Source organism: Mus caroli, chromosome 5, assembly GCF_900094665.2.
Source record: "Mus caroli chromosome 5, CAROLI_EIJ_v1.1, whole genome shotgun sequence".
NCBI classification, from domain to species: Eukaryota; Metazoa; Chordata; class Mammalia; order Rodentia; family Muridae; genus Mus; species Mus caroli.
Window position 1 is genome coordinate 112,625,363 of NC_034574.1, and position 23,742 is coordinate 112,649,104.

The 23,742-nt window shown below is 50.5% G+C and overlaps 1 protein-coding gene and 2 long non-coding RNA genes across 6 annotated transcripts in view; 1 reads left to right on the top strand and 2 right to left on the bottom strand.

Annotated features, from left to right (window-relative positions):
- Positions 1 to 3,218, bottom strand: part of LOC110295429 — a 59,282-nt gene extending 56,064 nt beyond the window's left edge. For both annotated transcript variants that reach the window (XR_003836720.1, XR_003836719.1), the window contains exon 1: positions 3,146 to 3,218. This is a non-coding gene — a long non-coding RNA (uncharacterized LOC110295429). The remainder of the gene's footprint in view (positions 1 to 3,145) is intronic.
- Positions 1,464 to 15,850, top strand: Tbx3 (T-box transcription factor 3). 3 transcript variants are annotated; one of them, XM_021162771.2, is made up of 9 exons: positions 1,464 to 1,944; positions 2,780 to 4,294; positions 5,937 to 6,204; positions 7,148 to 7,207; positions 7,460 to 7,606; positions 9,395 to 9,471; positions 10,579 to 10,730; positions 12,251 to 12,921; positions 14,460 to 15,518. In XM_021162771.2, exons 2-9 carry the CDS (start codon positions 3,906 to 3,908, stop codon positions 14,919 to 14,921), a joined length of 2,226 nt encoding a protein of 741 aa, XP_021018430.1. In that variant the 5' UTR covers positions 1,464 to 1,944; positions 2,780 to 3,905; the 3' UTR covers positions 14,922 to 15,518. The 3 variants fall into 3 exon arrangements, with proteins under 3 accessions (XP_021018430.1, XP_021018431.1, XP_029333621.1); XM_021162772.2 differs by having other exon boundaries at positions 3,128 to 4,294; XM_029477761.1 differs by lacking the exon at positions 7,148 to 7,207 and having other exon boundaries at positions 14,460 to 15,850.
- Positions 15,851 to 16,958: 1,108 nt separating this feature from the next.
- Positions 16,959 to 23,027, bottom strand: LOC110293881. The gene is made up of 3 exons (XR_002377880.1): positions 22,817 to 23,027; positions 20,048 to 20,221; positions 16,959 to 17,892 (listed from the first exon to the last, which is right to left on the bottom strand). It is a non-coding gene; the product is annotated as an uncharacterized LOC110293881 (long non-coding RNA).
- Positions 23,028 to 23,742: the final 715 nt, after the last annotated feature.

The window sequence follows — 23,742 nt, forward strand, 5'->3', positions numbered from 1 at the left end:
ACCTTGTAGCTTCTCCAGGAGGCCAGGCCTGCCACAAGCCGAAGCAAGACTCTGGCCAATGTTTAACCCTAATGCAGTGGCCACCAGGCCCCTTTTGTTTGTTCGCAAATTAATCACCCAGCGCAAGGCCGGCGCCAGAGTGGGTTTATCACCCACCAGGAGGGGGGCGCGGCGGGCGCGTAACGACGAAGAAGAGTTCGCACCTTCCTGCTTTTGATCCTAGCTTCGCCGTGGCCTCCCTGGCAGAACACGAGCCTCCAGGGGCAGCGTCTGGGAGGTCAGTCATAATTGGCGGAAGTTTGTAGACCATTAGCAACATGTAGACATTTTCGATTCTGAATCCCGCAGCAAACTTTCCTCCACACCCACGCCCTCCTCCCCCTTTCCCTGGCGCACTGGAGTGAGAGGTGGAAGCTAGAGAAGTGGCAAACTGGGATGACCCTAGGGTTAAGTTAGAGCTACAGTCAAAAATAGGCAACTGAAGGGTGTTTGTGTGCGGGGTGATGTGAGGGGTCAGAAATTGCTCTGGTTCCAACGCTGCAGCCAAAAAAGCAAGGCCAGATTATTTGCATGCAAAGTCATCGAGCTCGTATCGGGTTTGCAGAGCAGACCCTTGAGGCCAGAACTCTGGGTACCGGTTGCCAAGGTCTCTCCGGCTAGCCTGTGGACCCTCAGGGCACCGCGTAGGTGACCAAGGGGTCAAACAGGCTGCAGTTGCACACCATTTTCCTGCACTCCACGCGGGAGCGCAGAGATTAACCGGCCAATGTCCGTAAAGCAGATCTGGGTTCTAGGGCGGCTCTGGCCAGAGTGGCTAGGCAAGGAGGGGGAGGGGGAGCCTTCTGCCAGCAGAGAATCCGCGCTGACCCCGGTGGCCCGTGCTGAGAGGGCCCTGGCCTGGCCTCTTGTACTCTCCAGCAATCTGGAACAGGGCCTAGGGAAGGGGTGTTAGCGAGCCACCGTCTTTGGTACCACCTCCTGTTTCCGTTTCTCTCCCTCTTTCTCCCTTCTCCACCGTGAGCACACGAAAAGTCAGAGAAGGGGAAAGAAAGGGGCGAGATGGCGGGTCACACCAAGTTCAAAGAATGACTCTATTCTCATTGGCCGCACCAGGGAAAGCTCAGGGCTGGCGCCAAACGCTCTTAACCTTGTACATCAAAACACGTAAGACTGGAAAAGCTCGTGGCCTCAAATGTCCTGCCCTACCTGGGAGAAGGAACTGCCTATTCTCCCAATAGCTGCTAGTTTGGACCTGCAGTTGGGAAAGGGGTCCTGGGCGAGGAGTTGGGGGAGGCCTCCAGGGGAAAAATCTAGGTGCTAATGGTCCACACGGAAACATTCAAAGCCTAATCTCTAGACCCGGAAACCAGCCTCCTTTCTGTTCCCTTTCCAAGCAAAGGTCTTGTCCCAGGAAAACTAAAAATTCTGCTAAGTTGCCCTCCATTTAAACTGGAATGTCCCAGTTCGCCTCTACCCACAAACAAGGACTGCAGGCTTGCGAGGGGAGTCCTACAGGGTCACCCAACCAAAGTCTGATCGGTCAGTTGGCCTTCCTCCCCACCCTAGGATGAGCGGAGACCTTAGTCTCCCGACATCTGGGTAAGTGGGGGTGGGAGACGTTTCACGGTTTGTTTTACAAATTCGCCCCCGACGTCTGCCACGATAAGTCCCCGGGATAGAGAAGGAGCGGAGGCACCCAGAGATAAGTGTGATGCCTGAGGAAGATACGAGGCTGGTGCACCTCCCCCAAGCAGCTCTCCAAGCCCAGAGCGGCAGCTCCCCACCGAGCTGGCCCGGAGGTGAGGGCAAAGGCTCGCAGGAGACAGGCCCGCAGTTCCAGGCGCTCATTTATTTCAGCTGCTTCGTTCTCTCTACACCCACACCCCGATCCGGGTGGAACACCGGTGTCCGCATCCGAATGGAAGAGGAGCTGGGCTCAAAAGGGTCAGTAAATACATTTTTTAAAAAAAGAAAGAAGCGAGCCGAGCGTAGACTGGGCCAGGCGCGCAGGCCTTGAATGCATTTGCGTGGTTTATTTTTCCGCGTGGGGGCTCGGTCTCAGTGTGTCGGCGCGCGTTCGGGCCCAGAATCCCAAGGGGCATTTGGGTCTCTGCACGTGGCTGCGGGTGGGGAGCAGGCAGCGGGCAAAAAGATTGGTGGGATCCCCTGCGCTAGTGGCTCGGGAATCCGAAGCACCCGAGCGCAGGAGCTAGAGGATCTGACTCAGAGAGGTAGCTGGGCGGTTCCATGTGGGGCTCCCTTCTGAGCTGCGCGAGCCTGGAGCTTTTGTTAAGACTTATTGGCTGAAAGGAGAGGTTCGGCGGCCGGCTCAGCTAGCCCGGGGCCCGGGAAAGGGAAGAAGCTGCAGATCGCACAAGAGAAGCGGCCGCGGGCTTGAACTGTAGCGCTCGGAGCGCGCGAGAGGCGAGCGCCCCTGCCCGGCGCCTCGGAAGCCCGGCAAGCTGCCTGGCTCCCGCCCTCGCTCCCTCCCCCTTCCTCCCTGGCCCAGCCTCCTCCCCGGATCCCGGGGCTTGGATGGCTGAGGCCTTTCAGACGTAGGCTGAGCTGAGGAGCCCGGGCGAGCTCTGAGGCTGCTGCGAACTCTCTTCTGGATCAGCCACCTAGAGGCGACTTTGGTGAGCGCGCGGCGCCCTGGTGGCTCCCCGCCCTCCCCTCTGATCATGTTGACATAAACGCAGGACAGGCCGTAGTACCGCGCGGCGCAGCGACGTTCCAGTTTCCGACACCTTCTTTTTATAACTCGGCTCTATTCCCCCAGCACTCGACCTGTGAAAACCACGCCTATGCAGCCACACAATTGGTCCGAAAGCGTCAAAGAGCCAATCAACAAGCCTCGGGCTCCCGCAGCCCACAGCGCAGCCCGACCGTCCAGAGCCGCCGAGCAGACGCCCGGGGAATTCTAGAGGCGGAGGAGGGTGGCGAAGTGCTCGCTCGCTCTCTTTCTCTCTCTCTCTCTCTCTCCCTCCCTCTACGTGCCTACTCCAGCTCCTAATCACTCCTTTCTCTTCCTTCTTTCCTTTTTTTTTTTTTTTTTTTGCACCCGTCTTCTTGAACCTCCCTCGCCCTGCGTGCCCGGACGCTGATTTTTTTAATTTATTATTTTTAGGAAAGCGATTTCGCTCACGTTTTTTTAGCACAAGGAAGACAGCCGGGTCCCCGAGGCAGAAGATCGCAGGCACCATTCGCTCGCCACCCAGACACTGCGCGCAACCCGGAGCCAGAGAGGAGGATCTCGAACCGAAGCCAGCTTCGCAGTTCTAGTTTTGAAAGCGCCGCTGGAAAGGGGCTTAAATCGCCTTTTTTTTTTTAAAGGAGAGACTTTTCCTCCCCCCCTTGATCTTGCTGCCTGTGAAAGCCAGAGTCTAGCTCAACTAAGACGCCTCCTGCGAGAAAGCCAGAGAAGAGCTAGGGGGCGGGGGAAGGAGTCGAAAAAAAGGTTTAAAAAAAAAAGTCTCCGAGAACCTTGCGCTTTGGCAACAAAGAGCGTGGGAGCCGGGGAGCCACCCCGGGAAAGAGCTGCAGTGTCTATTTCCAGCTAAGCCACAGGGCTCGGGCGCCAGTTGAGCCCCTGCTTGCTGCTTGCCCTACTGAAACCGACTTCCAGGAGCGGCTTTTCCAACACACTCCACGCACCAGGACAGCCCCTGCAGCGGCTATGTCTCCCGATCTGCTGCCGCCTTGTCCTCTTTAAAAGCGGCGTTCTCTTCCCCCCAAAGACACTTTCCCCCTCCCTTTCAAACGCTTTATTTGTAATTTGCCCTCTTTTTTTAAATTTTAAACAAAACTATGCGTCGCTGTTGAATTTTTTAATTATTATTTTTGAAAAGCAACAACAAAAGCGGAGCCAAGCCAGCAGCTGCGGACTGGTTCCCTGTCTGGAGTGGATGAGCCTCTCCATGAGAGATCCGGTTATCCCTGGGACAAGCATGGCCTATCATCCCTTCCTACCTCACCGGGCGCCGGACTTCGCCATGAGCGCGGTACTGGGCCACCAGCCGCCCTTCTTCCCCGCGCTAACGCTGCCTCCCAACGGCGCCGCGGCGCTCTCGCTCCCCGGAGCTCTGGCCAAGCCCATCATGGATCAGTTAGTGGGGGCTGCTGAGACCGGCATCCCTTTCTCATCCCTGGGACCCCAGGCACATCTGAGGCCTCTGAAGACCATGGAACCCGAAGAAGACGTAGAAGATGACCCCAAGGTGCACCTGGAGGCCAAGGAACTTTGGGACCAGTTTCACAAGCGGGGTACAGAGATGGTCATCACGAAGTCAGGAAGGTAAGTAAGTAATCAGTGGGGGACCCCTCCCCCCAAACCATCTGAAAATTTTCATATCTCTTTTGTCTGACTCTTAAAACAGTAGATTCTGGCTGACTGTTGACGTTTGAAACGAAAACTTCCTGTTCCCCCAAATATGCGGAGACTCCAGGGCCCTGCCTTAAGGGTCAGGAAGTTTCAGCCTACCCCGGCCCTCTGTATGGTTCCTAGGGACTCGCCTCCGGGGTTCCTTACAGAATACAGGGTGCTTTCTATTGAAGGAGACCGCGCACTCGGTTTCTGCAGCATTCGAGAAAATCACCTTGTTGCAGGAAGCCCGTTTGTGAAGCCATTCTGAAATATCATTCTTTCCGTTTAGTTTTGTCTGTTGGATTTTATTTCCCAGGACAGACCTTAAAGCCCCTCTTAGACAGCAGTGGGAGACCCGGGAGGATTCCGCAGGCCCTTTCTACTCTTCAGCCTTGTCCCTGGGGCTGAAGGGGACCTAAGCCTGACCGGTGTGAGACAGAGAAATCTGTGGAAGAGGGGAGGACCTTTGGGTTTCTTTCCCGTTGCCATCTCCGGAGTCTGCAAGCCAAGGGAAACCGTAGCAGGCAATTTTTACAATTAAGGTTATGTGTGTAGACCCAAGGAACCCATGAGACTATGCACCTTGTATTTGAATATTGTTACCACTTTGTGTAATGTTTAGTGCCCTTGCCTGACCGACCGAAACAAGTCTATTAAGGACCCCATGACTACTGATTAAAACCACTGATTTAAGAAAAAAAAAACAAAAACAAAAACAAAACCAGAGGTAGGTAGCATTGAGGTTTATCAAGATACCAGTTGGAAGGGCATGGAAATAAAACCCCACTTTCAGTCTCCTTCCAAACTACTTGAGGCCAAAGTTTGGCACGGGATCGTTTTCCAAGCCACAAGACATTTAGTCGGGTTTTCATAACCGGGCACTTCCTTTTAAGTCAAAAGTACAGAAAGCCAGCACTTCTGTGAAATTAAACAGCAGTGGCCTACAGAGTAGAGGAATGCGGTTTATAGCTTAAATCACGGATGGGTTACCAGGCCCGGACGCTAGCCTGTCTTAAACCTCGGCTCTGAGAGCTCACTCTAACAGGCACACAGTTCGCCAGCCTCAGTCCACAAGTGAGCATTTATTTCCTCGATAAGTTTTAATGTTTTCTCATCAGTCAGCTGGTAGAAAATTCGCACCTTTATTAACCCTGGGTTCTTAGAACCCTGCTTCCAGTTGTTTCAAACTAAATACATTCAGGAAAGAAGAAGAAGAAGAAGAAAAAATGTAAGAATCCATCCGTCTTTATAAGAGGGCAATCTAAACAGCCACATAAACAAACATGTTTTGTTTCTTTGTTTTGTTTTAAGAAATAGTAGATTCTCTTAGAGGAGGTTGCTGTAATTGATTTGATTTGAGGCTTGAGATTTAAAAAAGGAGATATTGAGCAGTTTTCATGTTAGCGTGGAAGTAAACAATTTCGCTTGCAGTTGCCTTACAGACTCCCTGGTCCCAGCAGAAAGCGTTAAGCTTTTAGACGGTGCCAAGCAACTTGGAAGCCAAGTCGGAGGTTCTGAGCCATTTACAGGGTGGGCCTTATTTATGTATTTGCCTTTTTCTGTGCTTTTGTAGGCGAATGTTCCCTCCGTTTAAAGTGAGGTGCTCTGGACTGGATAAAAAGGCCAAGTATATTTTATTGATGGACATTATAGCTGCTGATGACTGTCGATATAAATTTCACAATTCTCGGTGGATGGTGGCCGGTAAGGCAGACCCCGAAATGCCAAAGAGAATGTATATACACCCTGACAGCCCCGCTACGGGGGAGCAATGGATGTCCAAAGTCGTCACTTTCCACAAACTGAAACTCACCAACAACATATCGGATAAACACGGATTTGTAAGTTTCATTGACTATCATCAGTAAAGACTCTCAGGAGGTCTGGCTTCCTGGTAAACTCAGAATTTGGGCCCAGACTCCTCTCTGCCTGCTGGTTGCTACACATAGCCAACTTTGTTAAATTTGCAACCTAGTTGCAGAGTGGATTGGGGGCGGGGGGGGGGGTGTTGCTTCCTGGGTATGGAAAGCTTGATAGTCTAGAAGAATTTTACCCGGGGAATAGCAATCAAAGGCCCTGGATGGGTGCCGGACCTGGAAGTGTGGAGTAATCCTAATAAAAAGTTGTGAATCGGATTTGTAAAGTTTTGAATGTGGACAGACAGGGCTTGTTTTGCTTACAAACAATTTATTATACTTCTTTCAAACCAGCCATGTCATTTCTTGGGAGAGTTGAATGTTCAAAGCCTTGACCGTGTTGTTTCCGAGGAGGCTGTGAATACATTTTTGAAAGTGTATTTTCTTTGGCTAAAAGCGATTTGGGCCTGGGTGAAAAGTCAGACGGCATAGGAACAAGCTTAAATCTTTGGCGTTAAACAAAATAAGATGGTGTGTCTGTGTTGGGGAGCGCCTGAGGATTCTACTCCCCCATCCCCAGTACTTCAGCGCGCCTAGGGACTTAGGGAAAGACTTGGGTTGCCTGTGAAAGTCAGGCCAGGGGACCTTTGCCTGCCCTCACTGCCCCTCCCCAACATTTCAATAGAATAAACAGTGATAAGCGAAGAATAAGCAGAAAGATTAGGCCCAGGAAGACGTGAATGGCTCGGAAATATCTAAAGCGGACAGGGACTGCATTTGAAACCCTTGATTTGATTAGGGCATAAATATTCCTCTCTAGAGCTCTGCCTCTCAAGGCCTTAAGTGGATTGGGCTTGTCAATTAGTGGGCGCTTAAAGTACTGAATCATTTTGTAAATTAAAATGCATGTTTTTCTCTATCTTTTAAGACTTTGGCCTTCCCAAGCGATCACGCAACGTGGCAGGGGAATTATAGTTTTGGGACCCAGGTAGGCTAGGGTTCAAGGTACTAATGAACGTGTAGATGGTGAGGGTGGGGTTGGGGGGGCAGGAATTCCACCGAGGAACAATTTTGGAGTCTCCAGAAGATAACATCTGTGGAGTGAAACATACCCAAGGAGATGGGCTTTGGTCCCAGCCGTGGGGACGATGTTGGCTTTGGCAAGGGAAATGAGGATGTCATTTGTCCTGTGAGGTCTTTTCCTTCTCTCTTAATGTGCGCGCCCCCTTCCCTTCTACAGACTATACTAAACTCTATGCATAAGTACCAGCCGCGGTTCCACATCGTCAGAGCCAACGATATCCTGAAACTGCCTTACAGTACTTTTCGAACCTACCTGTTCCCGGAAACAGAATTCATCGCAGTTACTGCCTATCAAAATGACAAGGTAACCACCCCACCGGGCTTGCTTCCTAGGCCGTCAGGGCTGAGAAAGTTAAACAGGGCCTTGGGCAGAGAGTCTGGAATTTTCTTGGGTGACTCTACGTGCTGGGGAGAGAGGAGGCCTGATTCCTTTCAAAGGGGAGGCACTGAACTCCAAGCTGGGCATCTGATGCTTGTTGTATTAGACATTGCTGTTCCAATCTCAGCCTGGCCCCTGTGGCTTGGGCTTGTCTCCTGATGTTCATCCTCTTCAGGAGGAAGGATCAAATAAATAAATAAATAAATAAATAAATAATAAAAAATTACTGAAAGGAGCCAGCTAGCAGTTTAAGGTAAAAAGCTTCTGGGATCTGGATGGAATAAGTAGAGAGGGCTCTCCCCTCATAGCCAGAGATCCTAAATAGATGATTTGGTTTTTTATTACTTTTTATGCTGGGATGTGTGTGTGTGTGTGTGTGTGTGTGTGTGTGTGTGTGTGTGTACTGGCGCCCTGGTACAGGGTTATGTTAATTGAGCTATCTGAGGTTTAAAAGCGGACATAGTCCTCAGATTATCTTAAAGTTTTTCTCCCTCAGACCTGGAGCTGGGGATTAGGAAGGGCTCCCAGATGAGGCCACACCTGGAATCTGCAGTTCTCCTGGCCTGAAGGTCAGGGAAAACTGAACACAGAGGCCCAAAGAAAAAGAGTGTTCATTGGTGACTCACTAGTGTGGAGCTTGGCAATTGTGGACAGGTGGGGAGGGGTTGAGGACCCCTGTGGAACTTCACTTGAGCCCTGGACCTCAGGGAAAGTCCACTTCACCTGGCAACTCCTTGTACTATGAACTTGTGGCCACTGTCCCTGGCCCCTGGACACTGATCCTGACCTATGCTAGGCTGAATGATAAGTCACCATCTGCTCTTCTGTTGGCCTCCTGCAGAACCTACTGTCTGGCTTCCATTAAATAACAGATTCCCCCCCCCCCCAAACCAATGGCACAGGTTCCCACCTCCTCGGAACAGGTTTTCAAGATAGCAATCTGCAAAATGGCAGGCTCCTCTAAACCCAGAGTCCTGTGAACGTTATATCAACTAAGTTGTTACTTTAATGACCTTAAAAAAATCTGGGGGAATCTGGGGTCCTTCTCTACCTAATGGTGGTGGTGGTGTTAGAAAAGAAAGAAACAATCAAGCAAGAATCATAACATAAATGAAAACAAATATTACCAATGTCCATTCCTTTTTTTAAACCTGTAAAATCCTAGGTATGATAATTCCCTCAACTCCATTCTTGCCTGGGGGTTGAGGGTGGTCACTCTAGTGCAAGGTAGTGAAACCCCATAATTAATTAAATTCACAGAAAAGGTTTTGGTGTGTATATAGGGTGTGTGTGTGTGTGTATGCATACGTGTATGTGATAGGAGGTTGGTAAGGAGCAGGAAGTGGCATTTTAACACACTTTATAATTAATTAAGATGCATAAAAAAACCCAAAACACAACAGAAGCCTACTAACTCAGATCTACAGGATGTGCCTCTTGGCTGTTTTGGGATAGTCTCCTTTCAAAATCTAAACTGTCCAAGGGAAGGAATCTCTACAGATAATATCGGTGTGGAATCCTTGCTTGGCTCCCAGGACATGTATAGATTGCTTACAAGTCTCTTTGGATGCTTCAGCCCCTCCCTCAATTCTGGGACCCTTAGGGAAGTCACATTTATAGAGGAAGACTGAGGAGCTGGGGTGAGGGGGGGCCACGTTTAGAACATTCTAGAAAGTGAAGCTAATGTCTGTCTTGCTTGTGTGTCTCCTCTAGATAACTCAGTTAAAAATAGACAACAATCCCTTTGCAAAGGGTTTCCGAGACACTGGCAATGGCAGGAGAGAAAAAAGGTAAGCGCTGACTTTTAGTTTAGGGGATAATTGAGGGAAACTGTTTTCCTGGGCTCAATCTCTCTAAGGACTTATAAAGAAGTAGAGGTGCAAGATGACTTGGATTGAGAAGAACAGGAGGGTGTCAGCTCCATAGTGGCCCAGGTTCCCTCTAAGGGAACTAACTAAGGCTGCACTGGAGTTCTGACTACAAAAGGGTCTCAGAGGTAACAGATTATAGGGATACTTATTCATCATTAGTTTGGCATTCTTCCTGAGCAAGACCAGAGAAGGGATCAAGCTATTCACAAGTTCTAGAGTCTTTGCAACCTTAAGTCCCAGCGTGTACCAGCCTGGAGTGAAGGCCCCTTGAGGAGTCCAGGGCGTCTTACACCCTCCTTCATGGGTCTCTGCATCAGTTTTTTGTTTTTGTTTTTGTTTTGTTTTAAGTAAACAGCTGGACATTATAGACAATGTTCATTCACCCTTTTTAAAGATTTTTCTACAAAACAGAAAATTATGTACCAACTTTTAAACTTTATCACCTTGGGTCTGAGCAGTAAAAAAAAATAATTTCTAAGCCGGGCCTGGGAGTGTACACCTTTAATTCCAGCAGAGGCAGGTGGATCTCTGAGTTCATAAGGCCAGCCTGGTGGGTCTACAGACCAAGCTACCACTGAGAAACACTTGTCTTAAAAACAAAAATAATTCTTAACATCAAAACAAACCGAAGCTCCCATTAATGTGTTGGTAAGCTGATTGTAGTTGGGTATATCATGTAATGAATGTTTCCTGCCCATCTTAGCATCCACAGCGTTCTCCCTACTGTAAGGCCAGCGTGTGACTGTCCCCAGCCAACTCTAACCTCTGTCCTGAGGTTTTAAACAAATGTTCCAGGCCAAGTTTTGTTTTTTGTTTTTTTTTTTTCCTTCCCCTAATGCATAGTCCTCCCAGTTAAACAGGCAAGAACAAAGCTGGGGTCTGTGTTGTGTTGCCACCCCGGGGTCAGAACATGTCCCAGGGTTCATACTGGGCGGTGGGGTGAGGTGTGTGCCAGTCAGGAAAAGTGGGAGGAAGAAAACAAGAAGGTGCCATTCTCTAATGATGGGTGGGGGCCCCCTGTTACAGAAAGCAGCTCACACTGCAGTCCATGAGAGTGTTTGACGAGAGGCATAAGAAGGAGACTTCCGATGAGTCCTCCAGTGAGCAGGCAGCCTTCAACTGCTTTGCCCAGGCCTCCTCTCCTGCTGTCTCTATCGTGGGGACATCCAACCTCAAAGGTAAGTAAGTCTGGCCTTCTTCTCTGCCATCATGGGACTCAGGGGCTTCTTGGCCCCGAGGCTTTAGGAGTTAAGGAAGGGCCTGAACCAGCAGGCTCACTTTAGATGTAGGCCTTTCTAGAATCTGCAGACATGGCATTTGAAGTGGGGGAAGCATAGGAAACCTGGGAACACCCTCCCCTCCCCAACCTTATTTGGCTGGTGTGTGTGTGTGTGTGTGTATGTGTGTGGCAAGGCAGTTTGGCAGTTTTACAAAAGCACCTGAAGCACCTCTCACTCTGTCCTTCTGTCTGTCCAAACTATCTCTGTTCCCTACTGCCCTCTTTCCAGCCATCAGTATCCAGCTGAATTCTGGGTGAGCCTGGGTTTTGCAGGGTCTGTTGAAGGCCTGTGTCCTCAGCCACCTGGTACCTGGGGAGGTAGGAGAAGAAAAGGCATAGCCCCCTGGGCGGGGTGTGTGTGTGTGTGTGTGTGTGTGTGTGTGTGTGTGTGTGTGTCAGCTTTGGGGAGGTAGGGTAGGAATAGAAAAAACTGACTCCTGAGCCAGTTTTCTGTTTAAAGAACAAGAGGCATTTATTTAGAAAGACAGCTCTGGACGGGAAGAAACCTGGTTTGTTGTTGTTGTTGTTGTTTTGTTTTAAGTGAAATAAAAGGGAAGTTTTTTTTTTTTTAAATGTCTTCAATCCATTTACACTTTTAACATAAAGTGAGGTTCTTTTTTCTCCCCCCCGCCCCCCGTCTGGGAGGACACCCACAGAGGAAGGTGTGGTGGAAGAGAGATGTAAATAAATAAAAGAATGAATAAGTAAATAAATAAATAAATAAATATCTGATTGTCCCACCACGGAACTTTGGAGGAACTGAGGCACGCACAGAAGGCTCCTGGGGAGGGCGTTTAGTTTCTGCCCATGCCCATTCTGATGCCACGATTCATTCCAAACAAATCCTCCCCAAATTATTCACAAATTTGTGGAAGCACCTGACCTCTGTCGCTTCTGGGAGGTAACAGGAAAGTACTCCAGCAGAGCTCTGAGGTCACGGGTTTAGTCCTTAAAAGAAAAAAAAAGCGAATTTGCAATCCAATAGAGAGATAGCTGGAGAAAGCTTTGGCTCTAAGCAGCTGGTCTTTCTGGTTTTGTTTTGTTTTAAAGTAGAATCATTACAATAAGAAAAGCTGCCAGTTGGGGGCCTGGCTGGAGAAGGTTGAACCCTTGTGATTCCTTCTGAAAGTGTAAAGGTGTGATATCAACATCACCTTTATCGTCGTTGTCCCATTTTACAGACTGGGAAAATGAAGTCTGGGAGTGGTGCAGGCAGGGTTACACAGACAATAAACTGCCCAGTGGGAAGTCGTGTTCTTGAGATACTTTCACTCTGTAGTCAGGCGGTCCCCTTGTCTCAGACGCCCCAGTGTTGGCAAGGCAGGCATCGCTCCTGGGTGCTGGGCTGGGAGGTGGGGTTTAAACCTGGAAACGAGATTGACCGTCCGTTCCCTTGGGCCTTTTCCTCTCCTCCCCTAGATCTGTGTCCCAGCGAAGCCGAGAGTGACGCCGAGGCTGAGAGCAAGGAGGAGCACGGCCCTGAGGCCTGCGACGCGGCCAAGATTTCCACCACCACGGCCGAGGAGCCAGGCCGCGACAAGGGCAGCCCGGCCACCAGGGCGCAGCTGTTCCCTGCGGAACCCAGCCGGGCCCGCGACACCGCGCGTCTGGACAAGGCATCGCCAGACTCGCGCCACAGCCCGGCCACCATCTCGTCCAGCACGCGAGTTCCGGGAGCGGATGAGCGCAGGAGTCCCGGGCGTGAGGGTCCAGTCGCCACCAAGGTGGATGAGGCGCGCGCGATTCCTGCCAAGGACGCCTTCGCTCCACTGTCTGTGCAGACAGACGCCACCGCGCACCTAGCGCAGGGGCCCCTCCCGGGCTTGGGTTTTGCCCCAGGCCTTGCGGGCCAGCAGTTCTTCAACGGGCACCCGCTCTTCCTGCACCCGGGCCAGTTCGCCATGGGCGGCGCCTTCTCTAGCATGGCTGCAGGCATGGGGCCCCTGCTGGCCACAGTATCCGGAGCATCCACCGGCGTCTCAGGCCTAGAATCCACAGCCATGGCCTCGGCTGCCGCAGCGCAGGGACTGTCCGGGGCGTCGGCTGCCACCCTGCCCTTCCACCTCCAACAACACGTTCTGGCCTCCCAGGTATTGCTTCCTGCCTGCCCGCCTATCACCGGTCCAAGCCAGCCTCAGTCCCAGTCCCTTGAGTAGGAGTGTTAGCTTGTAACCCATGCTAGTAACTATTAGAATATTTTATTGACCCTCAGCAGGGTGTAGCATCTATCTTACTGAGCCTTCTTGAAACCTCCCCTTTCCCCCCCCCCCCCCAGCTCCTTTTTAAATTGCTTCTTGTAAATTAGGCTGTGAATAGCTTAGCTCCACACTATTAGCTTGGTGACAAGTTTGGGTCATTTGATGTATCATCTCTGGCCCAGAGAGGTTGAATCCCTTGGCTAAGGTCACACAGCTGGTCCCTTGGTGGAGCAGAGCCTGGGATGAGCTGACTCTTCAGGGACCTCTTTTGGTTTCTCCTTCCAGCCAACTTGGTTTACTGGAGGCTCATAGCCACTATTACCCCCCACCCCCACCCCGGGGGAGGTGTGGGGGAAGGGAAGTCACTGATTCCCTGGGTGAGAATTTGGTCTGGAGTGAGCAAGCCTTCTAGCTAGTTCAAAGCCTTTCTCCTCCACCGGACTCCCAAACAGCCCAGCCTATCTCCAAAGGGTTCATGGGTTGCGCACACGTGGGAAATGTCAAAGAAGGGAGGGGCTGGCAAGTGTGTGTGTGTGTGTGTGTGTGTGTGTGTGTGTGTGTGTTTCAGACAGCTGTGCCTGTGCAAGGAAAGTGCTCAGGAGAAGGCTCTGAACCCAGTAGGAAGCCTCTCTGGTGTTTTTTTCTGGCCTACTCCGACCTTTTGTTTTGTCTGAGCATATTCATCTCCCTTGCCTGAGCCAAAAGGCACAGACAGGGTCCTCCTCATTGGGAGAGGATGGAGCTGAGAAAAGGGCTAGCCTCTACCTTACCACCAACCCTACCTCTCTGCACTGCCCCACCCTCTCCCCCCACCCCAGACAGGCAGGTGACAGGTGGAGGAGGGGCAGCCAGAACAGACTAGTCTAGTGGCATCAGGTAAAGGACACACCCAGGGCTCTTGCATTCAAATTCTGCTTCTGTTTGGTCTTTTTGCCCCACCCCCTCAAGTGCCTCAGTATCCCGCCTGGAAACCAACCTTCAAGGCTGGGCACTTGTTATCTTAATAAGTAACACCTTTTTACTGCACCTCCCACCCACCCACCCAATTTCACATCATTCTTATTTTTTTTTTCTTACTTGGGAAAGATCTAGAGGAGAGAGTGGAAGATACTAAGATACTGTGTGCACCAGAGTTTAACTCTTGCCTCTTTGGTGGAAGCCCTCGCTGAGGCAACTCAACAGGTGCAGCTGCTCGCCCTCCTGGGAACTTGTTAATAGCCCCGAGGGTTAGGCACCATAGATGACATATTGTGGAAGATTTAATAGCCACGGAACTCTCCAGTTTATTAACCCCTTAGTTTAGCATGCAACCCAGGAAAAGTGTTTTCCCTTAACTCCTCCAAAACAGGTGGTTTGCCCCAGATAGCAGGCGGTGGAGGAGAAGGGTTCCCACTCTCTGACTCCCTATGTTTCTTCTCTCTCTTCCCCAGGGCTTGGCTATGTCGCCTTTCGGGAGCCTGTTTCCTTACCCCTACACATACATGGCTGCAGCAGCTGCAGCCTCCACCGCGGCCGCCTCCAGCTCCGTGCACCGCCACCCGTTCCTCAATTTGAACAGCATGCGCCCCAGGCTGCGTTACAGCCCCTATTCCATCCCCGTCCCAGTGCCGGATAGCAGCAGTTTGCTGACCACAGCTTTACCATCCATGGCTTCCGCCGCAGGGCCCCTAGACGGCAAAGCGGCCGCCCTGGCAGCCAGCCCAGCCTCGGTGGCTGTGGACTCGGGGTCAGAACTGAACAGCCGCTCGTCCACGCTGTCCTCTGGCTCAGTGTCCTTGTCACCCAAACTCTGCTCCGAGAAGGAGGCGGCTACCAGCGAACTGCAGAGTATCCAGCGGCTGGTCAGTGGCTTGGAAGCCAAGCCAGACAGGTCCTGCAGCGGGTCCCCTTAAAAACAAGAAAAACAAAATCGCCCCCTCCCCCAAGGTCTCTCCATTCCAGTTTGGTCAAATCTGCCAGTGCACTTTGTTAGATGTAAAATAAACCACGGGCCTTCCACATGGGGTGACACCCCCCGCCACCCCCGTCCCTTTCAGTTTTGTCTGGGAAGGAACACTACAGCCTTTCCAGAGACTGCTAGAGACCACAGGCCCTGCCATCATGGGCTGTGTAACCAGGCTGCTGTTGCATTGAAACCCGGGACTGAGGGGGCGGGAGGAGTGGTGGCAAACAGGCTTTTGTGTCTAGAGCGACTTCTGTGCAGGCTGGTGTGGAAGTCGGGGCTGAAGAACAAGGTAGCCAGGCCAGCCAGGAGCGCGGGTCTTTGAGAGACTTCACCGGAATCTTTTCCCCTTCGTGTGTCTAGTGGAAACATTTCCCCCCTCCTAAACAAACTAACAAAACCAATATGGAGTGTGTGTGTGGGGGGGAATAAAGTCCCGTGGAACTGTCTATGAAGACTGAAACTCACCAATTGCTGAGTACTTTCGTTGGGGTAGGGAGAAGAGGGGCCTTATTCTTGCCCGTCTATATTAAAGGAATCCTCTGTCTTTTTTTGTTTGTTTGTTTTTAAATATTGTGATGTTTTAAGAGCCGAGATGCTGGCTTCTTTTTTGCATGTTACAGTTTTCTGGGTTTTATTTTGGCCTCCCCCCCCCCCTTTTACGGAAAAACAACGGAAGTCCCATTATCCTCAACCTTGCTCAAGGCGGCAACCGGGGGAAGTGGGGTAAAAGGGGGCAGCTACGGGCATGAAACCAACCGAGTTGATTTTTATCTGAGCGCTTGTAGAGGGCTTCGTGTGCCTGTTGGACCATTAGTTCTTTTAACTGTATATGCAATAACAAGGTTTTAAAAGATTAATAATAAAGAGGAAACACGACTATTGGACAAAGTATTTATGTAATTATTTGATATCTCTTGTAAATAGGTGGAATATGACTGCTCAGAAAGTTAAACTTTAATTTATTGAATTGTACATAGCTGGATGTAAATAGGAGCGTGTCTGTCAGGTTTTATTCTTGTTTTGCCTTTTGGGTCTTATTTCCAGGTCAGGAGATGGCTAATCCACACTAGCAAGCCTAGGCATCTTTATTCACATCTCCATGCTTTCAAGTAGAGCTGGCTGCAAGTTTTGTTTTTTTGTTTTTTTTCTCTAAGAGCTGATGGAGGGGGTGGGGTCGGGAGTACTCTTAACTATTTTCACCAAAATTGGGGAGGTAATGGCCCTTCCGGGCTCCACTTGAAATTCCCTAAACTCTTGACACCCCCAGAGGGGTTGAGATTGTTGTGTGTGTAGGGGGTGGGGAACGGCCGTGCAGAGGCCACCATAGAACCTTCCTAATTTTTCATAGACTCTGGCATTTTACTAACCCATGTGAGGTTTTCATTGTTCATCTTTATGGTGTTTTGGATTGGTGTACTGAGAGGGACTTGGTTCAAATGACCATGAAAGGCAAAACAAAACAAAAAATTAAAAAAAAAACAAAAAAACAAAAAACAAACAAAAAATCCCCAAGAAGGAGTATTTTGTGTTTAGTCTTTGATGAGTTTTCTGTAATTCTCCCCCTCTTTAAAAACATCACTGAAATTTCAATAAATTTTTATTGAAATGAGTTTTGAAGTTGTGGTAATGATTTCTTCAAGAGTTGTCTTTCAGAGCCGGACCGAGGATGATCTTCCAGTCTGCTCCCTTCCCCTCCTCTTTAAATAATAATTAAGACCACCCCCACCCCTCCCAGCAACCTAAAATGAAATGTCACTCAAGTTAAAAGGCTGAAAACAAGCCTCTTGCTCCGGAGAAGGGGGCCACATTTGATTTGAAAATATTTTCCCTTTAATTTAGGGAGCAGAACGGGAGAAGAAAGGGGCCTGATTAGGTTTCCTAAAGAGGAACTTCATATACTTCAGTTTTAATGGGAGAAGATTTTTACCCTGTGTTCAAAGTCGGCTTCTCCCCCCCCCCCCCCAGGAATCCGACCGGAAATAAGAGGAGGGGTTTTCGCTTTTAATTCGTTTTTCCCTTTTCTGACATGGATCACAAAACAAAATAAATAAGGTCCACTACACCCACGGAATCTAGCACAGGAAAAGGCCAAGCAGACCCCCTTACCCATGGACATTCAGGGCTGTGGGTAAGGCCCAGGAGTGGGTTCCACAGTGACCACACTTCGTTTGGCCACGAGAGACAGGCAAGGTGCTTTTGGAGTCCACATGGAAGGAACACCCAAGGCAAAAGGCACCGGGGAAGCTACCATCTCACTTCCCTAACCAGTCCCAAGTCAGTTAGGCAACCTATCTTTTTGAAGTTCAATTTACCTTTGAATCTTTCAAATATATACATCAATCAATCAATCAGTGAAGCCTCTGTCCTGTCCTGTCGTTCTTCAGTCTCCCCACTCTGGGGGGGGGGGGAATGTGTGTGTGTTGTGTTGGAGAGGGGGTACGAGGGAAGGTACTCTAGAGTTAGCCCTTAGGACTTTCTTGCCCTGGGGGCCTTGACTCAAAGACCCAGCCGGAGCCCGCCTGGCGGCAGACTTGCCCCCAACCCCCATCCCGGAGCCCGCCAGCCGGGCCCAACGTCCCTGTCACCTCTTGAATGGAGAGTCATGAGTGGAGCCCCTCCTCTCCCCTCCCGTGTTTGGAAGAGGATCCAGCTCTAGACCTTGGAGGGGTGGGCAAGGCCCCTTTTCTAGCCCAGGCACGTGGGGACCCGCACTGTTTCTCCCCAGCTGTCTAGGGAGGAGGAGAAAACAACGGGAGAGAGGGGACTGGAGAGTGATTAAGGGGACCTGGGGACGGGAGAGGCCAGTCCTCTTCGGGACCAAAACTCTTCGTCACAGTCCGCCCTGGGAAGGTGGTAGTTGGCTCCTGGCCTCCGGCTGCGCGAGCTCCCAAATTGAGGAGAAAATAGCTCGGTTTAAACTGTGGAGAAAGCAGAAACCAAACCAAATCAAACCAAACTTGCTTGGCTTTCTCAGTCGGATTTTTCTTCCTTCTTTCTTCCTCCATCCCCCAAATTTGGGGACAGTGCCCAAACCTGTCCCCGGCCCCTCCTCAGACTCTCTTCTTTTCTTTCCTCTTTCCTTTTAATCTCCGCTGTATCTTATTTATATATAGTGCTGTTAATGTGTAACTCTTGTGGCGCTGATGGACCGGGGGTGACTCGCTCGCAATCTCTCTGAATTTCTGTACCTATTACTCACCTGGCGCCGGTCGCAATCTCGCCGCGGGCTTTATGGTGGTGGTGGCGGCGGCTGCCGAGGCCACTCGGGGCCGGCGCCTGGGTTGGTTGTTTTTTTTTTTTTTTTTTTCCTTTCCTTTTTTTCTCCCTGGCTTCGAGTGCCACCTGTCTGTCTGACCCACGAATGCGCCCTGCCTAACTGCGGCTGGCTAGGCACCCCAGAGCCTTCGGGATTCTGGAACGTGGGGTCTTCACCTCTGCGCCCCTTTCTGGTCGCACCCCCGCCCCCGCCGCCCCCAGTCTGACATACCCTCTCCAAAGCCACCCCGCCCCACCCCCACCTCACTCCAGTCAGAAGAAGAGCCAAGTCTTCCATCTATCCCTATGTGGGCCTCAGACGAGATTTCCAAGGGATTTTTGGAAAGTCAAGGAAGGGGACTGTAGTTCCTTATTCTCTCCGTGTGGAAATGTGGAGATACAGGAGGAGGTAACCAGGATGGAGGAGTCGCAGATAAAAGGAGCCCCCCCCCCCACACACACACTAATCTGCCCACGTAGACTCAACTCAGACCAACTTCGCTTTGTCCAGATTTTTTGTTGTTGTACTATATAAACTCCAAGTTTGGGACTTTTCTTATTTTTCTCCCGGCCGCGTCTACAGGGACAAAGGAAGACCAGAGTTCTTGCAACCACCAGCCCCCCTTGCGACTCCCATCCCCGCAGTGCTGGGACCTGCAGGGCTGGAGTGCCTTGGAGATCCGTGGGTATAAGGTCATGAATGCGGGTACTGGTCAGAACCCTCCGGGCGTCCGCCCACCAGCCCGCCAGTGGCGAAGATCTGCTCCAGGCTGCGCTGGCGTCTGAGACCGGACGGGAGGGGCTGAGGTCACCTTCGCTGGGCTTTAGAGCTGCGGGTAGAGGCGTCCGGGTTCTTCCTGACCTCCTGGCGCTAATTGCAGGGGCCGAAGGGCGTGCTTGGGCACAGGCAGGGGTCGTGACCCTGCAGTCAGCCCCCTACCCCCGGTCTAGGTTGTCCTGTAGTAACTAGCGAGGGGTGTACGGTGTGTAGGCTTACACAGAATCTGTCTCTCAACCTGAACTGTCCTAAGATCCACCTATGCGTGGGTGAAAGTTTCGAAGTAGGTAGAGGCCTTTCAAAAAATTCCATTCGAGGAAAACCAGAGATCTGACCTTTCCCCTAAGCCAACAGACAGGCTCCTTGAGGCTCTACAAGACCGCTTGTAACCTTGCCGTCAGCACACTTTCTGCCTCGCCGGTTTCTAAACTTGGGCTCTTGGCAGCTAGCCAAGAAAATCGCTATGGGGGAGTATTTGTGTGTCCCCCCCCCCCAGCGTTCCCCCAGGAGTGGCCTAATATTGTCTAGATGAAGCCATAGAAGTCGGTACCTACAAGGAGCTGTGGGATGCTGGTACTCCGAGCTCAGGGACCCACAGGTGTTAGAAAGCCATGTGTGTGTTTGCGTGTTCTTGTGTGTGCTCCATCTGCGGACGTCCCTTCCAATTTGGATTTAGGAGTTTCATTTGCGAGACAGTTCCGGATGTAAAACGCACTCGGTTGTTTTATAATCAAGATGCGTATAATCAAGAAATATATGTTGCAGATGTGGGTGTTCAAAGCACACCGAATAACCACGATAGAAATTGATGGCGTTGCAAGGGGGGAACGCGTGCGCGCTCTGGCCCGGCGCACTTGGGGAAAGCACCCACGAAGTGACCTCAGATTAACCCTGTAAAGGGCGTTCGATTTTCAAGCCCCGTGGTAGAAAGCGCAGCACGCAGAGGCAGGCAGATTAGAGTCTTTAACCTGAGCTCTGCCGGCGCCGGTAAGTGGATGGAACCGGAACACAACCTTTCATCCTAACTCAGGTGTCCCTACCTGCAGTCCGGATACAGAGAAATTGTGGGTCAGCCTGAGGTTTGGGATCGGCTGCTTCCATTCTTCTGGGGGCAGGATTGTAATTTTGGTGTGAATCCCGTGGTGCAATTGTCAAAGTAGGGCTTTGATTTGGAATGCCGACTTCTCTCCAGGTGAAGACTTGGAGGTGAGGCCCTGTGGATGCCAGGTGGAAGGAACTAATTCGCCCTCAACCAAATACTAGAGTGGTTAGTCAAGCAGGCCCAGGGCTTACATCCTGGCTTCCTCTTTCTGGCAGGTTAAGGAAGAAGCTGAGTGTCTCAGGCTCCCCAGCCTCAGATGCCCCCTTGGAGTCCCCAGAGTCTACAGTTGTTCTCTTTAGCCAGGAGCAAAGGCCTAGAGCTGGACGGACACGGACACAGGCTCTGCAGGTGGGGATTCTGGGAAGATCGTGTTTATACTTTGCTAGTTCGTTCTGTTCCTTTTCTAGAAACCTCTGCAAATGCAGGTTTTTTTTTTTTTTCTTTTTCTTTCAGGTCCTCTATTTGCATCGCATCGATGTGACTTTAATTGCAAGAGACAGAAAGGGAGTGAAAAGCAGGGTTCTGCTGAGAAGCCAGAGATCTTAGACAGAGGACCAGCCCCTGGGCGATTGTAGGCCACACACATTCCCCACCCCCACCCCTGCAATAAGGTGCAGAGGACCCAAACTGAAGACTTGTCTCCCAGCTTTGGTCTAAGCCTCAGGAATAGGAGACAAAACCAGGGGAACGGAAAGGATCCTTAGAACAGGGTACCGACTGATGGTGCCGTCTGGTTTTCCACATGCCCCTACCACCAGCCGCACCAGTGCTAGGATCCCAGGCAGCCCAGTATTGGCACTTTTAGAAATTCGATACCCCAGCACTTTGGTTTCCTGCTAATGACCTGGGCTCTGGTTTCGGATTGCTGAGTTGTCTGGTCCCCAGAGCTGTGGTTTGTCCTCCCCAGGGCCCCAGAGCCAACCCTGGACTTGTATTCTTTCACACCAGCATTTTTCTTGGCCTCACCAAAGTCTCCAAGTGTCAAGGACACTATGGACACCAAGCTGACCCTTGAGTAGACCTTCCTTCCTTCCGGTCACCTTTGTGGGCTCTCATTCATTTATCTCAGTCCCCAGAACCAGTATCTTGTAGGATTTTTTTTTTTAAATCTCTTTGTGCCTAGAAGAGGCGTTCTTCACCCTGGCAGTAGCTCTAGCTATCTCCCAGTTCTCCCAATCTGGCAGAGAACCTTGGGAAGAGCAGGTTTGGAAAGACAGTGCCATGGCCAAACAACTCAGGAGCCACCACACAGGAAAAGTAACCCCCCCTATCGGCCCAGCCCAGCCTGTTCTCCCCAAGGCCAGCTACTCTGAGCTCACTGGCTATTCTATAGGGCTATTCTTTGAGGAGCCCGTGAAAATTACACAGAAAATGTAGTTTACGTGTGCACAGCCTTCTGAAAGGGCAGTAGAAGTTCAGATTCTCGGAGATGTGTGATCCTAACCAATGACCTACTCACTCACTGCTCGGGGGACAATAACCAAGGAGGGTTAGGAACATTTGGAGAGGAGACACTTAAGATGGTGCCTTCAGCCTGGGGCTTGCCTAGGTTACATTTAACTTTAGCACCCCCCCCACACACACACACACTCCCCAATTCCCACCCGTAGCGCCTGGTCTTCACCTGCTTATTTTAAATGGGAAGGCTGAAGGAAGTAGGTGTGTTCGGGCACTGTATAATTAGTTGATTAATCAGTTATATTAACTTATCAGCCGAATGATTATGAGCAGTCATTATCACCCTCAATGAGTTCTCTGTTAATTTCCTGTTGGGAGGGTCACCCTCTCTAGGCTATCCCAGGCAATAAAAAGCAACCACTTTCATAAAACAAAATGACTTCTCACTAGAGGCCAGGGTGGAAGGTATAGGAAACTGTAGGGGAGGCCCTTTTGTGGGGAGATTCCTGGGGTCCCAGCTTGGGACTGGGTGAAGGGGGGTGGTGTGGCTTCAATGTTCACCACACTGTCAAGGTTAGCCAGGTTTCCTCTGCTCCACACCCCCTCCAACCCTCTCAGGACATTCTAGTTTTCTGTTTGATGGTATCTTATTTGATGACAGCCTTTTCTCCTGTATCCCACGTGGACCCCTCTCCCCACCAAATTCTCAGTGCTCTTGTGTCAGATTCTTCCGAGAGTTCTGGGATCCCAAACTTTCTCCACTAAGACATACATGAGGGGTGGGGTGGGGTTGGCTTTTGGGAAATACCTGTGTGGATGTTGGAGTAAGGCTACTCTGGGGCCTGGGGGAACACCTGTATAGAAGTCAGAGCAAAGATGAGAAAAAACAAAAACACAGGAACAGTGATATGTAATTGGCTCCCCTTCCCCCCTCCAAGCCTGCACAGAGGACCTCGAATTAGGAAGAAGGTAGAGGATGGCCTGGATGTGTTTTCTACCTTTCTCCACTACTGTGTAATTTTTGACTTATCATCTAAAAAAAAAAAAAAAAAATCCATGACCATCTACAGAAACACTCAGGAAACAAAGGGGACATCCATGGTCCGTTTTTCTTTATTTCCTTCTGATTACTGGGGAGGAAGGCCTCTTTGATACCCCACGAGTAAGCTCAGCCCGGCTGTATCCTGCTCAGCCCCAAGATTTGTTTCAAAAATACCATCCATGAAATCGGAAGCTGCCTGCTTGACACAAGAGACTCCAGCCTGCCCACCAGACACCACCCATTTCTCAAGACAAATGCCACACCAACCTCTCTTCCACTCCGAGCCTGCCCCCAGGATTTTCTTGAAGGCAGGTCATAAAGTGTAGGTAGGTGTCTGCCTCTCCAGATGATGAGGATACAGGTCCTTTGCTCTGTCTTTAAACAGGACCACTTTGGAGATGACTGGAATGCGAGCGGCACCCTCCTGGCGCTTCTTGATTTCTTCAGGTTAAAACAGGACCCGGCAACCGGCAACTGCACTCTACCTGAGCTGCTTCTGGATTCTTCCCCTGGGAAAAAGCTAAGAGCAGTTTCGGCCAGCGTGAATCAGGCGCCCATAGTTTCGCTAAGCCGCTCCTTTGCTGCCATCTGCTGGTTGTATCGGAGAAGTTCACGGAGATTTTTCTTTCTTCTTTTTTTTTTTAATTTTTAATATTTTTATTACATATTTTCCTCAATTACATTTCCAATGCTATCCCAAAAGTCCCCCATAGCGCCCCCCACTTCCCTACCCACCCATTCCCATTCTTTTGGCCCTGGCATTCCCCTATATTGGGGCATATAAAGTTTGCAAGTCCAATGGGCCTCTCTTTCCATTGATGGCCGACTAGGTCATCTTTCGATACATATGCAGCTAGAGACAAGAGCTCCGGGGCCTAGCAAACACAGGAGTGGATGTTCACAGTCAGCTATTGGATGTATCACAGGGCTCCCAATGGAGAAGCTAGAGATTTTTCTAATGCAGAGAACAAGTCTCTTTAAAATAAGAAAGAGGGCTGGGGGTTGATGGTAGAGCTTGTCCCTAGATTCTATGCCAAGTTGCACAAAAATAAAGTAAGGGAAGGAGGGAAATATGGTACTGAGGCACAAAGATACAGCGTAGAGTCAAAACAACAGGACCTGTTTTTGTACCTTGCTACAATACTGCTTTGGTACCTTGATCAAGTTGTGTAACATCTCTTGTGTCATGAGGT